The sequence below is a fragment of the Neopsephotus bourkii genome, unplaced genomic scaffold, assembly GCF_033783945.1.
Source record: "Neopsephotus bourkii isolate Nb327-2 ecotype Australia unplaced genomic scaffold, CSIRO-AGI_Nbou_v1 NB_369, whole genome shotgun sequence".
Taxonomy (NCBI): domain Eukaryota; kingdom Metazoa; phylum Chordata; class Aves; order Psittaciformes; family Psittacidae; genus Neopsephotus; species Neopsephotus bourkii.
In genome coordinates, this window is record NW_026900875.1 from 212,978 (window position 1) to 228,413 (window position 15,436).

The 15,436-nt window shown below is 50.5% G+C and overlaps 1 protein-coding gene across 4 annotated transcripts in view; it reads right to left on the reverse strand.

The window, feature by feature from the left end:
- DVL3 (dishevelled segment polarity protein 3) overlaps nt 1-13,020 on the reverse strand; it is a 33,429-nt gene extending 20,409 nt beyond the window's left edge. For 3 of the 4 annotated variants that reach the window (XM_061348706.1, XM_061348707.1, XM_061348705.1), the window contains exon 1: nt 12,768-13,019. In XM_061348706.1, the coding sequence (XP_061204690.1) occupies nt 12,768-12,934 (167 nt within the window). In that variant the 5' untranslated portion in view covers nt 12,935-13,019. Of the gene's footprint in view, nt 1-12,767 lie in introns of all 4 variants that reach the window. The other variant, XM_061348704.1, reaches the window with a different exon arrangement.
- Between the last annotated feature and the right edge of the window lie 2,416 nt (nt 13,021-15,436).

Genomic DNA, 15,436 nt, shown 5'->3' on the forward strand with positions numbered 1-15,436 from the left:
CTAACTTTAAGAGCTTGCACAGCCCAACCTAAGGACACAAGAGAAGTGCAAGGACTCATTGTGAGATAGATCTGAGGTTAAACATCTGCAGAAATGACCTTCAGGGAACAAAGACAAATGCACAGATGTAACAGTGACCAAAACCTGGGCTTGTATTTAAGGTAGAATAGGAAACAGGCCCAAATTTCTCCCCAGCTGGAGACACACATATGAAAGAAGGTAAATCAGTGTTGAGAGAAGGCAAGCAAACTGAAGCAGGCTTAGGTCTGCTGTGACACTTAGCTCCAACTGGACATGGACAACATGAAGAACCCGCAACACAAAGCTGCAACATCGCAGGCACCAGAGGGAAAGGGACTGTGCAGAGAGGTGGAAAATGGGTTTACCCCACTACTACTGGTAGCAAAACACAAAGGCCACAACACTACCTTACCAAGAAGCTTATAGGTGAAGAGTCTGTGACTCACAGGGAATTCCCTGCAACTCTCCACAGGAGTCAATTACCCCTTTCTAGCCTGGCTAGAAAAGGAACAACCTTTGCAATGTCCAGGGACCTCATACAAGTAGTTGCAGTAGTTAAGACAACAGCATGAAGCTGTAAAGGGCTCCAAGGTCTGCTGGGGAGACAGTGTGATGTTGATGCATACACAACAGCCAAGGGAGAGAGAGGGCCATGATGTCCATGAAGGCTCTGCATTTACCATGAGGAGAGTAGGACCAGGCCTTCCTTTTCTGGCCCTCAGCTGAGGGACGCCAAGTCTGTCCTGCTTTTCCTTAACAGCGAGACTCCTGCCAAGAAAGCGCTGCTGCTGTGGAATGTGCTGGGCCAGCAGTACTGCTCATTCCTGGAAAAGCATCAACTCAGCAGGAGAGCAAGGAGAGGAGAAGAGGGGGGAAATGGGAAGAGGGGGAGGGTGGGAAACAAAGTCTGAAAGCCTGAACTTCCACACCTGGGGAAGCAGGGAGCTGCCGCAGAGCAGTCTGCTCGCCAGCACCCCCTTGTCCCCAGCTGCCAGCACAGCAGCGCTGCCCTGCACCAGCTCTCTGCTTCTGGTGCACCTTTCTGCTGGGCAGCCTCCTCCAGAGGCCTGGGAAGGCATCTACCAAGGTGATGTCTGCGGGGAGGAGGAATAAGGTTTGTTTCCTCAACCACACTAACAGTTAATTTATATTTAATGACATATCTCCATCAGGAAATGACAAAACAGCCTCCACACGTGTCCTACCCTCAAGACACTGACCAGCTCACATTACTCTCTCCTAGCACAAACAACATTGCTAGAGTCTCTCAAGGAAACCATTCCAACCTCCTAGCTGGTGGGAAGGGGCCTTGAAGAGTAACATGCTCTAGATGGCTGCACCTACTCTTCACATCCAGCTGGGCTACCATCAGCAACATATCTGCTAACTTCGTCTGTAAAACATACAGAGAACCTATAAAGCCAACAGGGAGTTAACAAAGCTCAAAACTAAGTTCCACCACAAAACATATGCCAAAGACAATGAAAAGGACTCACGCAAAGAAGAGCATTTCAGAGTCACAACAGTCACATGGTGGCAAAGAAAGAACTTTGCCCCTGATCCCAGCCTATTGCAGCACTCCGAAAAAGGGGCAAACAGTGATACTATGTCCCTCTGGTCCTAAAATTCAGGATGCAGCAGACAGCACAAGGGCCTGAAGGCTGAGAAGAACAATTTCTGACCACTGCAAGGACAGCACTTCCGGCTCTGGATAAATTTTGGTGCAACCAGAAATATTCACTCTCAGAAAACAGGTGGCAAGCCAGGAAGAACTTATCAGCTCCTACATAGGTCTACTAGTAGACAAAACCAAAGGCAGAGGAAAGATCATTTCACCAGGTCTCCTGCTTTGGATGATGTCAGGGAATGGCATAAGAAAGCTCTGTATAGAGAGACAGCAAAGAGAGTACCTTTTAGTAGCCTTTTATATACTTCATTTATTTCAACTAATACCAGCCATCTTTAACAAACTCCTTTCAAAAGGCAGGGCTAAACAATTAAACAGTACAAGGAGCAACCTCCTGCCAAGCACCCTCTGCCAGGCCAGCTAAGCCACCTGCCAGCCAGCAGCACCCAGCAAACAAACAAATACTGTTGAACTGCTGGAAGAAAGAGACAAAAAGATGCCCCAGTCCTAACCAAACCAAACATGTGCTGGCACACAACTCACTCAACTAGAGGTCCAGAAAGCAGACGAGAGTCATAAAGCAGGAGCCAATCAATTACTGTAAATTACGAGGAATCAGATTAGCCAAGAAACAGGGAAAATGTGAGCTGTCTCCACCCCGCTGCTGGTTTATTCTCAGCAATGAAAATAGTCACTTCTTTTTCCTTCCCTTATGAAAGCCTTGATCCATGGGACTCCTGACATCTGATGGATGTTCCACTGGATGAAGCAGTATCTAGGCAGTCAGGAGACCATCACCTGCCTAGGACTCCTCCAAAGGAATGTCAGAAATTTACTGAAATGGGGCACAGGCCATGGTCTCAATCTGGAAGGAAGGCACTTTCTGCAAGCAGACAGGCTTTTCTGTTTCACCAGCCCAGCTATAAGTGATAGCTAGAATTAGTCCAGAGTCTGCAGGAGGTGCCACGTACAGAACTCAGTTCAGATCCTACCAGAACTCACCTCTGCACCAGTGATCAGCAGCCTTGCCAGCAAGAGGGTGTCTCCCCATATTTCAGAAGAGGACAGAAGAGGTTCTCCTCTGCAGGATCAAGTCCAACTCAGAGCTGCTACTTCTTGGCACTGTGAACTCCCAGGCCTAACTCTATCACATACTACTCAAAACCTTCCCACCCGCTATCTGTGACAACTGCTCCAAAGACTGGATAATGGCCAGTGACCTGCAGAAGTCACCATCACATGTAACATGAAGTGTTCCTCTTGTGGAGGGACCCAAAAGTCACAGCTGCCAAGGATGGAGAAGTGCGGTGGAAGGAAGCACAGCCTTTCTGCAGTCGGTGAATATCCCATGAGCTCAGTAACTATGTTGTACTGGTCACTATACACATAAACTATTCCCAACAGCAGCCCAGAAAGACTTGTCACACATTAGTACTGCGACAGGGCTATTTCTTGTGTCTGTGGATCTGCTGGTAAGTTACAAGACCCTGACTTGGATACTGACATCAAATTCCTATTAAACAACTCTCCTTTAGTCACATGTAAAGTCATCACTAACAGTGCTAGCACCATGTGCTGACTGCCCAGGAGCTCACCCAGTCCCTACAGATATCATAGCCAGACACAGCCTCCACACCTCACTACAGGAGAAAGCACGTGTGCCATGCAGCCTCCTACCAGAGCACAGCCACCAACTGCACCAGAAGTCATGTAACATAAAGGCACTGAAAAAAGCCACATTGGCAATAACAGCACATCAAGAAAAGACTGCTGCAGTAGGCTCCCGTGTTTATGTGTGGGATTCAGAAGCACAGACACATGCTGCGCAAGTCTGACCCAGCTCAGACACATCAGACTTAACATGCACACCCTGCGTAGATGTTTCTACCTCTACATCAAGTTAGAACTGCCCAAAGGAAACCCAAAGAGAGGGTAACCTAGGCAGAAGCAGATGTTGCCACCCTGAGAGTCCTGTGCTGCCTTCAGGATGGCAGGACAGGGAATAATCTTAAGAGTTTTCCCAAACTAACCCAGCTTTTGGCCCCAGCTGAAACAAAACATTTTAATTCTGGAAGGAAAATGCATCTCACAGAAGCCCCTTCAGGACCTAAAGGTGCATTTATCAGCTCCAGGTCTAAGGCAACATGGAGGTCTGCCACAAGGGACTCAGCTATACAGCTAGATCCAAAAAAAGACCCCCATTCTCAGAACTACAAAAGTCAGTAAGAAAAAATTCAAATGAACACAGTGCAATGACCATACCTTCTGCATTAAGGCCCTATACAGCCTTCCAGTATAGCACAGCATCTGCTGGGCCCACAGGCAAGTCTCCCTGAGAATGGCACTAAAATACTGGTTGGGCTAGGCAGGGCTGAGCGAATTGGGATAGCTCATTAGCCATATGCAAACAGCGGTACAGAGTTTGCATATCCATCACAGCTTCTGAAAGAAGCTGCAGTTTGAGAAGCTGCTGCGCCACAGGCTGACCAGCTAACAGCTATCAGCGCAGCAGCAGCCTTCTCACTGCCCTGCCCTGCTGATCCCATCAGGCCACAAAGCCAGGTTTGTCCCCACGCTCCCTTACACTGCTCTGGCTGTCAACAATGGTGGCACAGCACAGTGTACAGAGCACAACCTATTTGCTCACAGATGGTGAGACACGAAAGGACCATGGATCTCAAGCAGGTCAGAGTACGGTAGAGCAATGCTGAGGGAAAAAGCTGAAACCCAGTGAGTGGACAGGCTAACGTGCTAGTACCAGTGTCCCCACCGTGATAATCAGTACAGTCATAGCTCCCAAAACACAGACCCCTTTGGCAAACCCTCGCTGTCCTCAGAACCAGCCTGTACACGGGCAGGAACTGCCAGCCTTCAGGAAACAAGGAAAAGCCCACAGTCTCTGTTACCCAGATCCAGAATTCCGAGCCTATCACAGAGACAGCTGCCAGCTATCAGAGGGGCCACAAAGGAAATAAATTCCCCTCCAAACCCTAAGGGCAGGTCGAAAACCAGCAGAGGAAAGACCTTCCCACACAGTGGCTGGTGCCAGCTCTCCCAGAAACAGATCTTTGCTCCTAGTCACATAAGGAAGCCTTCTCCCCATCAGCAAGTCTTCAACCAGGACCAGAGGGCAGACTCCCTCTACACTGCTTCAGTCCCCGCTCCCTGTATCTTCTTGTCCTCCAGTTCTTGCAAGATAGCAAATTTTACCCATCAGATGCCCCAGTGAGGAGACAATCAACACAGAGGACTTGGTGGAGCAGGCTACTCAAATGCTGCTTCTGCTGCCTCCAACAGCTAGTTGTGACTGGAAAAACAATGCCTCTGGCACATATCCTTTAACAAGTAACTGATACAACCACCACAATGGTCCCAACCCTCCACTGCAACACAGAATCCCACAGCACAGGAAGGTCAGCAGCAGGCATCTCTGCCTGACAAGACCTCCAGAGAATTCCAGCCCATTCCTGGACAGGATCAATATTAGTGCTATAACAGTAACAACACATTGATGGAAAAAAGTGAAACCAAGATCTACAGTGCAACAACTCAGAAGATACTAATACTTTAGCTAATGCAGTCCTTGGAGACAGTGATATTCACAGTCCAAGAGCTCACATATTCTTCTAAGGCCACCATGGCATTACATAGATAAGCACATGGACAAAACAGACAAAGTCACAGAGAATAGACTAATTCCCAGGTTTGTACCTTACTTCAACGCTGTCCAAAAAGCCTTAAAAGGATTTTGTCCAAAAATTTCCAACAGCAGCCACTGGCAGGATTAAGTTTTACTTAACTTGCCAACTGCTGCCTAACAAGCCAGCACCACCAGGACAAACAGTAACACAGCCACGTGGTGCCACATCCCCCTTCTGGAAAACCATCGTCCATCTAGCACAGGTCAGAAGGGCAGGCTCTGAATAACAAAACAGGGAATGGAGAGAAGAGGAAATCAATAGGAAACACCAAAAACACACAGCCCTGACTGCTGCCTCATCAGATGTGCAGTGCATTGCAAAGCTGGTGTGACAACACGAAGGCAACTTCCTATAGGCACAGTCACCGCTGTGTCCTGCAAGTCCAGCGGTCTTTTATGGGCCTTTACACAGATCAAGTATCCTAAACCACAACACTGTTATATCTATTTCGATGCAGACAAGGGTGGAGGAGTAGCATTCATTACAGCAGATGCCCTCAGCTTAGAACAGTTCAGCAACTGCAAGAGGCTTCCCACAACTTTAAGTATCATGAGCTCAAAAACGACTTGAGGAATTTTAACTATGCTCCCCACACCTCTAAGATATACAGCCTTCAAGTCTAAATGAAGAGCCTGATGCCCACCCTGAGGACCAAAGCCAAACACATCTGTGCAGTGGAAAAGTTGTAGGGAAAACCAAATTGTCTTTTTTTATATGCACAGCACCCTTCTTTGCTGAGCACCCACAAGTGCATCGTGGTGAATAACAACCTCCACCTTCAAGAGTTCAGGGCACAAGGCTGCAGACCCATACATCCCTGACTGCTGGGAGACCAGGTGGGGAAATTACAGGTGAAGGAGGCCAGGAGTATGCTGGAGAAGAGGGACTTACTGAAGGCTCAGTGCTCCAAGCACATGGCCCTTGGGCCTCCATCCCTAGAAGCCAGCACATTCCTTCTCAGAGTCCATTATGAAACACTGCCTGCCGTGCTGTCCATCTTGCTTTCACCATAGCCACATAAGAAGGAATGTCACTCCTTATGGCACCACCCAGAAGATCCAATACTCACTCTGCAGGTGAGCCGATGTCTGGGATTTGGGAAGGGCCAAGTTCTAGATGAAACTCTCATAAGCTGTATTTCAGCAGGAACCAGAAGACTGAGCAGTGGGGCCACCACTATCATCCCATAACAATGAACAATGTTCAGGTCATGACCCAGATTATGGTGGTTTATGAGCTACTTTTAACGATGTTTGGCCTTGACCTCAGAGACTGAGCCATGTTGAGCACAGCCGTACCACAGTCAGGGTACACACATTTACTTCATGGCAATTCCTGAGATATCGAGGTAGGTTTTTGCTCTGTGCAGGAATTTGGAGGACCAGAGTACTGCAAGTGATTTCGAAACAAAGAACTGCACCAAAACAGCTGCATTCTCATTGATGAGTGAAGGTTTCTTGACCTTTCTTTCTCTTTTTTTTCCAGAGATGACAAGAGAGGCTTAAAGTTAAGAAACATTCCCATCAAAAACATAACTGAAAACAATTGAAAACCTCTCCAGAAAAAATGCTGGCTTCAACATAACACCATATTTTGGGAGAAAATACATTCAGTAAAAAAGAAATTTGGACCAGCTCTAGCTGCAAACAAGTTCAATAGCTGCTGTAAAGCTTCATTGTTTGCATAGTACAGACAAGGCCTTAGGGAAATTGGTCTGCAGCCCGATTTGGCTAACTTAGCTTTCCGAACACCACCCCTGGGCAAAGAAACCAGGCTATGACTGCCATCCAATGTGGCCTTCAGAGCACAGCTCCAACCACAACAGAGAAAGCCGGACACCTACAGAGTGAGTTATAGCTGGGTCTGAACAGCAGGACACACACTGCCAGGCACAGACAATACAACCCAGTGAAGAAGCAAATAACATCAACTAACCCTCTCCATCTGCACCCCAGCCATGGCACTGGTGCAGCCCCCCACCACCACAACACTTGGAAACAGCCTCCAGCAGCAGCTACAAGCCAATATCATGAGCTCCAGTGTTGATGGACCACCCCCCAGCATGGGCAGCATCACAGGAACTTCCCACCAGCACAGACAGTGGTTATCAGCTCTCTGCCAAGTCCTCTGCAGCCCAGGAGACAGAAGCGCAGGCTGCAGTAACCTACATGCATAATGTCAAAAAATAACCTCTGGTGGACCCTAGCTAACAAGGGCAGCCCATCTCACATGAGCAGGCAGGGAACCTGCATCCTCCAGAGCGGGGAGCACAACAGATTGGGTGCTGTGGTCTCTCACATGGCAAAGTGCCAGGGACTGTCCAGAAACTGGAGAAAAGTGATAGGCACCTTATAGCAGGACCAGGGCTGCCACTGGGACAGAAGCACCACAGAGGCGAGCCTGTGATGGGGCTTTGAAGGCCCTTTCCCTCACAGACCTCTTGCTATCCTCTCCCTGCATGAAATAAATGCTGAGATGGAAGCTCTCTCCAACAGGGGCAAGGGATAAGCAGAGGTCTCCTTCAGACAGCGACGATTCAAATTAAAAATGAAATAAATATAAAAAGCTCCAAAAATCAAAACAAAACTCCCCCAACTCATGCTACAAATTGCTGGCAAGAAAGGCAGCGGCACCATGCCAGAGGCTCACCACTGCTTAGGGACTGACACTGCTTATTAAGTTTAGGATCCCTTCCCCAGCTCCAAACTTCCAGCCAGAATGACAGTCACTGCTGGCATCAATTTCAAAACGACCCTGCAATAAAAATAAATCACTCAGCCTTTCAGTGAACATCAGTGCATTTCCCCATGCACATGTGCAGGAGATGAGGTCGCCAAATACCAATGGCATCTGACCCCTGCACTGGGAATTTCAGCAGGACCCGCTTTGTTCTGCCTCTAGAGCATTGCCCTAATCACTGCCTCATACCCAGCTTTGGAGAGCAGGTGATAATTAAGCAGGTCTGGATTAGATACTGGGCTAGTGATTAGTTGGATACCAATTTTCACTTGACAGCTGAGACCTACGAATCACTCACCACAACTCTGAAGTTAAAATTGGAATAGAGATCTGCAAGAGGGAGAAACCAGCAGCGGTGTGAGGAGCAATGCCATCCCACCAGTGTACTTCAAATCAAATCACTGGTGTCTTCCCGGCAACGCTGAACAAGTAGGTGACATGCAGAGGAAGAGATAGTCCCCTTGCAGGAAAAGTAGGTCTTTCTGCTCTCCAGCCTAGAAGATGAGAGGTGCCCCAGTGGAGAAGGACAGAAATTAAAGTCTGTTACAAAAACCCATGAAAAATCCTTGATGAAGAACGTAGATCTCATGAGCGGTCATAGCACTGCACTGATCTAAGGCTCTCTCCTGATGAGCAGCACACAGATCTTACCTGTAAAATGTTGAAAAGAGAAAAAAAAAAACAAACCTCCTTCTCTAACGAGAGCAAGGTTAGCAGGCTAAGGATAGTTCCACTCTTCATAGCAAGTCATATCCACACAAAGTATGTGAGGTCCAAGAAGAGCGTAGTACATCTATGCACTGCCGTATTTCCACCATCAGATTCCTTAGCTCCTCCACATGTCTCCAGTTCTGGAATCAGCAATACAAAAAGCCAACAAAGGCACAAAATCTCTGCACGTTGTGTCACTGCTCTGCAGCACTGGGCACAAACTGGGTTCTCTGTGGCTGTAGCCCACTACGTGGTGGGTACATGAGGCAATGAAACTTGCAGCCTTCCCGCTGCTCAAAGCTCCTCTCCTGAAGATCGAGTGCATGAAAACTCATTTCTCCTCCTTCCCATCTAGAGGTGACAACATTCTGGGGTCTTCTTAAATTGGGGCTGAGCGCTTTGACTAGGATTAGCTCCTGGCATAGCCCAACAACTCCACAGCCACCCAGGGGAGCCTCAGTTCACATTTCCAAGGAGATGTAAACACTGAAGCTGCTCCACCACTGCCCTGATTCTCAGAGCAAACAAATATTAACAAGATAAACAAAAGAATGAAAAATCCCACACACCAAGACTGCAGCTGTAATACTGCCTTGGGGATAGGAATGCCAGGCTGGAGATCTACAGCCTGGAAAGAGGAGGAAGAGGGAGAAACAGATTCAGTCTGTGCAACAGAGGTGAGAGGAAACATTTGGACCACATCTTACTCCAGCTGACCCTGGAAGGTGAGATGCCTCTGTTCCCAACAAAACATAAAAACTTAGTCTTATGCCACTGGGATCCTGCAAAAGGTCCAATCACTGATGAAAACAACAAGCCATCAGATCTGCAGGTCATCTCCTTGTTGATCAGCTGCCATAAGGCCATCCACTGTTAATAGCTCATGTCTTTCACAAAGGGGCTTTACCCTGGCTGCTACTTCTGGGCACTGCCCAACTGACAAAATGCAGCCCAGCTCAGAAACTGTCAGCACAAGCCAGACCATCCCCCATGCTGGGCAGAGGGCATCTTGAGGAAAGGGACAAAGATACTTGTGTGAGAATGCAGTGCCCTTCTTTAGCACACAGCTTTTGAATACAGCCATCATAAATCTCCTGATTTTCACTAATTACCTGGGCATCTACAGTCAAGCAGCTGAGGTGCCTCCTGCCCGTCTGTTCTTGTTTCCCCATGCACTGGTCCCTGCAGACCAATGGCTTGTTCTTCTTGGACACCAGTTACCAGGGATCACAAAACATTTCAGTTTTACTCTATGTTCTTAAAGATCTTTTACAACCTAAATGATTCTATGATTCTATTCCAAGTGGTGCCTGGGGCTTCAGGGCTTCTCAGAGACAAGGCTGCAGCTGGACTGTTCTAGTCCAGCTTCCCCATGCTCCAGCCAACCATCAGCATTCTCTTCAGCTGTCTGGAAAGGAGCAAAGACAGCTCTCCTGAAGGGGCATCCATGGTGGCACCATGAGAGGCTTTCTCTCCTCTGTCCCACACAATGCTCTGCTACTTGCTGCTCCAACTGCACAACTCATCACAGAGGACTTGCCTGAGGAACAGACTGCCCACATGCAGCCTCCAACCCCTCTCAGCTGCACCTTCCCTTTCAGAGAGGTTCACACTTCCCAGAAGAATTATCTGAATGAGTCCCAACAAAAACCTCATCCCATACATTTCTGACGCAACTAAAGCTTCTTCCTGAGAGATTTTCCCATCTCCCTGCTAGCATCCACAGTAACTCCCTATGCTGCTTTATCATTGAGTTTCATTAATCTACCATCTGTCTCCTCTTGTGGAGCCTTAAAGAAACAGAGGATGAAAAGGCACAGCACAGAACTTTGTTGCCACCAGACCCCTATTCCCAATGTGAGACACTGCTATTTATTACTAAACTTTGTTTATAGTTACGCAGACACTCTCCCACCCACATGGCAATGTTTCATTCAAGACAAGTTTGAATTCACTTCAAGAACAACATTTCAAAGGATCCCAAAGCATTTGTTTACAAACAGCATGCACAGAGAAGTCGCTTCTCCCACCAATGAACACGGTCCCCTTCAAGACACGGAGAGGCAGCTGTTTCATAGCACCCAACACTACCCAACAGCTGAGGGCCAGGAAACGATCCACAGACAACTGATATTGCTGAGGAAATGTATGGAAAATGAGGGCTGGAGGCTTCTATTTGCCTGGAGAGAACAGGGAAGCTTCTAAGGACTAAAGCTCTCCACTGGGTCAGGAGGAATTCAGGGAGGCAAAGCATCCCAGACTGTGGTCAAAGGAGTGACTCCAAATTTCAAGCCTCATGTAAAAGTTGGCACTTCCCAAGCTAATGGGAACCCGGGCACTGGTATAATTTGGCTGCAGAGGGGAGAGCACCCCCTGCAGAGGCAGCCACATCGATCTCCATCCCAAACCCTGAACAGGCCCAGCCCTGTTCAACGTAGGGTACGAGCCAAAATCACAGCCTAGGGAGGCATCTGGCGCAATAAGACGACACTAGGAAGACTATAAAACTGAAAGCTTTTTGTAGTCCCAGCCTCCACACACAGGACCTACTGTAAACACTGAATCTTCAGGGGGGTGTAATCCAGAGGAAGGAATATCATGCAACTCTTTCAAACAGCAAATACCGGGATGGAAAAGGGTCACATGTTGTAAAAGCCAGGAGAAGCCATGTTCACAGGAGGGAAACAGAGGTCAAAACCGTAGAAGAGAGGCAGATTTAGGAAGATTCCAGTCAAAACAGTGGGGACAAAGTCTAACAGAGAGTTGGCTTCACATGGTACTTGTTCCCCAGAACAGTCACTGACTTTATGAAGGCAGCAGACAGCAGGGGCTCCCCAGAAGGTAAGTCAGTACAGCCATCCAAACAAGAGACAGAACACACCTCTTCGCCTACAACCAGCCATATGTGACAGAAGGAATCAAAGAGTATCAAAAAAGAAGTGATGAAAACACCAATACTGGAAGAAGCCTGCCCTGCAGTAGATGGGATGAGGCTGTAGCCCTCTTCTATAAAGACCCACCCCAGAGATCAAGCCCAGGACATCTTACTTTGAGGATGGGACACATACATGGGTACAGTAGGTCTTGTATACACCTCTTACTCAGAGATGAGCAGCATGTGGAGACCTCTTGCTCCTTCTCCATGAAGGGAGGGGAGAAGAAAGTTGGTCCCCTTTCCCCACTGCTCCTAAAGATGAGATGCAGAGCACAAAGCTACCAAAATGGATGACCCTCCCCAGAATGGATGGTAGGAGAACAAAACTGTCCGCAGATTCAATCCCTGGGAAGGGCTCATAGAGCATTGCCCCTGCATGCTCCTGGTGGAGGGAATAAGGGGCACCATCGCCAGGCAGGCACAACAGGAGATACCCAGGTCCTTTATATGTGGAATGACAATCCCACAGTGGAGATACCCTTGCAGGCAATGTGCTGCTCAAGCATCATATGCAGGGCTGATCCTCTGGTGGGGCAACGGTCTCCAAGGTGCCTCTGGCAGACCTGGGGTGCAGTCCAAGAGAAAGTGCATGGAGACCACCACCAGTTCCCCCACAGAGCAGCTCACAAGGGGCAGCTTCCCCTAGAGCCATCAGGGAAGGGCAGGATGGGGAGGCTGTCCTCAGAGGCAGCACACGGGGCTCACCAGCCCCAGAGAAGGTGCGGGGGGGGCTGCTAAGGTAACAGGGGGTGCACACAAGGGTCGTGTACCCCGAGACAGAGCCCAAGGGGGGCACCAGCCCGCCCCCTCCAAGGCAACGGGGGTGGAGGATGGAAGAGAGTTCGCCTCTCCAGGCCGGGCTCCAGAGGGGCCGCCAGTCCCGAGGGGCACCCCCCAACCCGGGGTTCCGAGCCCCTCTGCACACGCAGCCCGCTACCCCACGGAGGACCCCCCACAGGCCCCGCGGGAGCCCGCCCTGCAGGCGCGGACACGGGGGACTCCCCCCGCGGGCCGGGCCCAGGTCCGCGCTCACCCGAAGTCGTCGTCCATGGACTTGAAGTAGAACTTGTAGTTGGGGCGGTTGAGGAGGCCCTTGAAGTCGCCGAGGGTGACGCGTTCGGCCGGGATCGGCAGCTTCACCAGGTACGGCGTCTCCTGCTCGTCCAGGTGGTAGATGATCTTCGTCTCGGCCGCCGCCATGGCGCCCCTGCCCGGCTACCAGGCCTCCGCCTCTGCGCCTCCGCCCCCGGCCCGCCGCGGCCCGCGACCCCCGGCCGCCGCCCCGGCCCTCACGCGGCCCGCCCCGACCCCCGCCCGCGTCCCGGCCCGGCTGCGGCCTCCGTGCACCCGGTCCTCCCGCACCCCTTGTTCTCCGGGTCCCAGCGCCGCCCGGCTCCAGAGCGCAAGCTCGGGCTCCGGCGGCTCCTCCCCCGCCCAGCAGCCCGCCCGCCGCCCCGGCTCAGGCTCCGCCGGAACCGGAACCGGCGCCCCACGGGGCCGTGCCGCGCCGCGCACCGGGCCGCGACTGAGGCCCCAGCATGGACCGGGGCTCAGCGGGCACCCTGCGCGCTGCACGGACCCGCACATCCGCAACTCAGAGCCATGCGGCGCTACAGGCCCGCGCCTTGCCCCCAGTCTGGATCCCGCACTGATACCAGACGCCCCCCGGGCTAGAACTGACCTCCATCAGCCCCTGGCCCCCACCCGCACCCCTCCTCCCCTCTCCCCAGGGCCATACAGCCACTGCTGCTCCATCTGCACCACATCTCTTCTGGGAGCATTCCCCCTGGGGCTGTACCCCACAGCACCTTCCCAGCCATGCACAGCCCCACTTGCTGTGGAGAGGTTTACATTTTTACTTTATACCCACATCCCTTTATATACTGCCTTATATAGCTCCCACACCTGCATTCCCAGCCCTAGCCAGCATGCACCCATATACCCCTCCCAGGCTTCCCATCCCCACTCAGCTTTCAACCCCTTGCATCCACTGGTGCTGCTTCACACACATGATCATTCCTGTGCCCCATGTGCTCCTGCTTCCTGCAACCTCCACTGCATCTCATGGAGACATCCCTGCCTCCCCTTCCAACTTGGCAGCCCTGGGCCTTTTCCACATACCTTCCAGCCTTCTCTACTCTCCTCATAGAACTACATGCCCCTCAAGTACAGATGACAGAACATGAGGTGTATCCCGTCCTCCCATGTTGAGGCCCCTTTGAACTCCCCATAATCTCCAATGGCCACCCCACACACGGACACTGCTGCACAAGAGGAGTGCAGTTCTTCTCCCCCTCCTCTTCTGCTGTGGCTTCCCTCTAGCCCTTTGTCACCATCCCACATCCACCTCTGATAGTCTGGTACTGAGCACTGCAATGACCCTTCGAGTTCCCCAGCCTCATTTCCTCACCAAGCAGACTCCATCCTCCGCTCTTCACAAGCATCCTCCTTTCCACATACTACGCCTCTTCAACTGCACACGTCTGCTCCAACAGCCCCTTGGCTCTGTGGCTTATCCCCCATCCTCTCTCTCCCTGGACCCCATCACTCTTCCCTACAGTCATCAACACTGTGACCCCAGCTCCTAGGACTTGCCTCTGTGTTGCAGCAGTCTCAGGCCGGCTGTCTTCCCCTCTGGAAACCTCAGCAGCACCCAAGGGGTGGCAAGGAACCAACTCCATTGGCAGTTTCCTGGAGCTGTGGCTGAGAGCAAAGCTGGGGTGGACAGAGCTTGGGGAACACCCACCACCAGGAAGGTCAATAACCGCCTTGCAACGTCCTGGATTAGAAGGAACAAATGCAAAGGAAGAATCACACCATGGGCCTGCATGGGGCATGAGACTAGATCACCAGCCCTCAGCAACAGACTCGCCTGCTGTAGGAAGAAGAACCAGGGAGATCTTATAGGGAACAGAGCCAAGCTCCTCAGGCTGGCAGGGTGGTGTGAGCCAAATAGCTTTCTCATGCATGAAAGAGTCCTATAGGCGTTTCTAGCAATTACCTGGGCAGCACTGCCTGGCTGGGTGAAGACTTTGACATGAAATTAAAGAAAAAAGATAATCAAGGGGAGACCTCAGGTAAGCACAAGTTGTAAGAGGCATGAGTCTCTCCCATGTCTCCACATCGAGTCTTGGAAGATTGTCATTTCCTCATGCTCAGAACTCTGAGGCAAAAGCGGGCATACCTGGAAAGAAGAATCCAGGTCACAGATGGAAAAGTTTAACATAAGCTGCTTCTTATTGTGTCAGCCCTGACAGAGATAACCTGGAAGTCTTTTTGTAACACCTCCCTGCCCAAAAAGCTGGGCCTCTGTGGAAGAATTATAGTTTTTCCCTGTCAGGCCACTTTCTTGCCAGCCTCCCAGCACAGCTGTGGATGCACCTTGGAGCCTGTACATACTTGTTAAGACACCTTTGTTACCAAAAGGGCAATTTTCTGTAGTGCTGAGCTCCTGAGGGAGCACATGCAGCCCAGAGGAGGGGTGCCATACACCCTCAGTGTGGTGGTAGAAGACATCTCATTGCTACGGCTGCCTTTTCTTTCAGAAGAAGCCAAGGGATTGAATAGATTCAATCGACAGGTTGATTTAACTGCTCACAGAGGTCTTGTGAAGTATGACTCACTCCTAATGAATGGAGGTTAAAAACACAGAGCCAAAGAAATTAGCAGTAGGAGATCGTGCCGAGCACTACAGGTCCACAA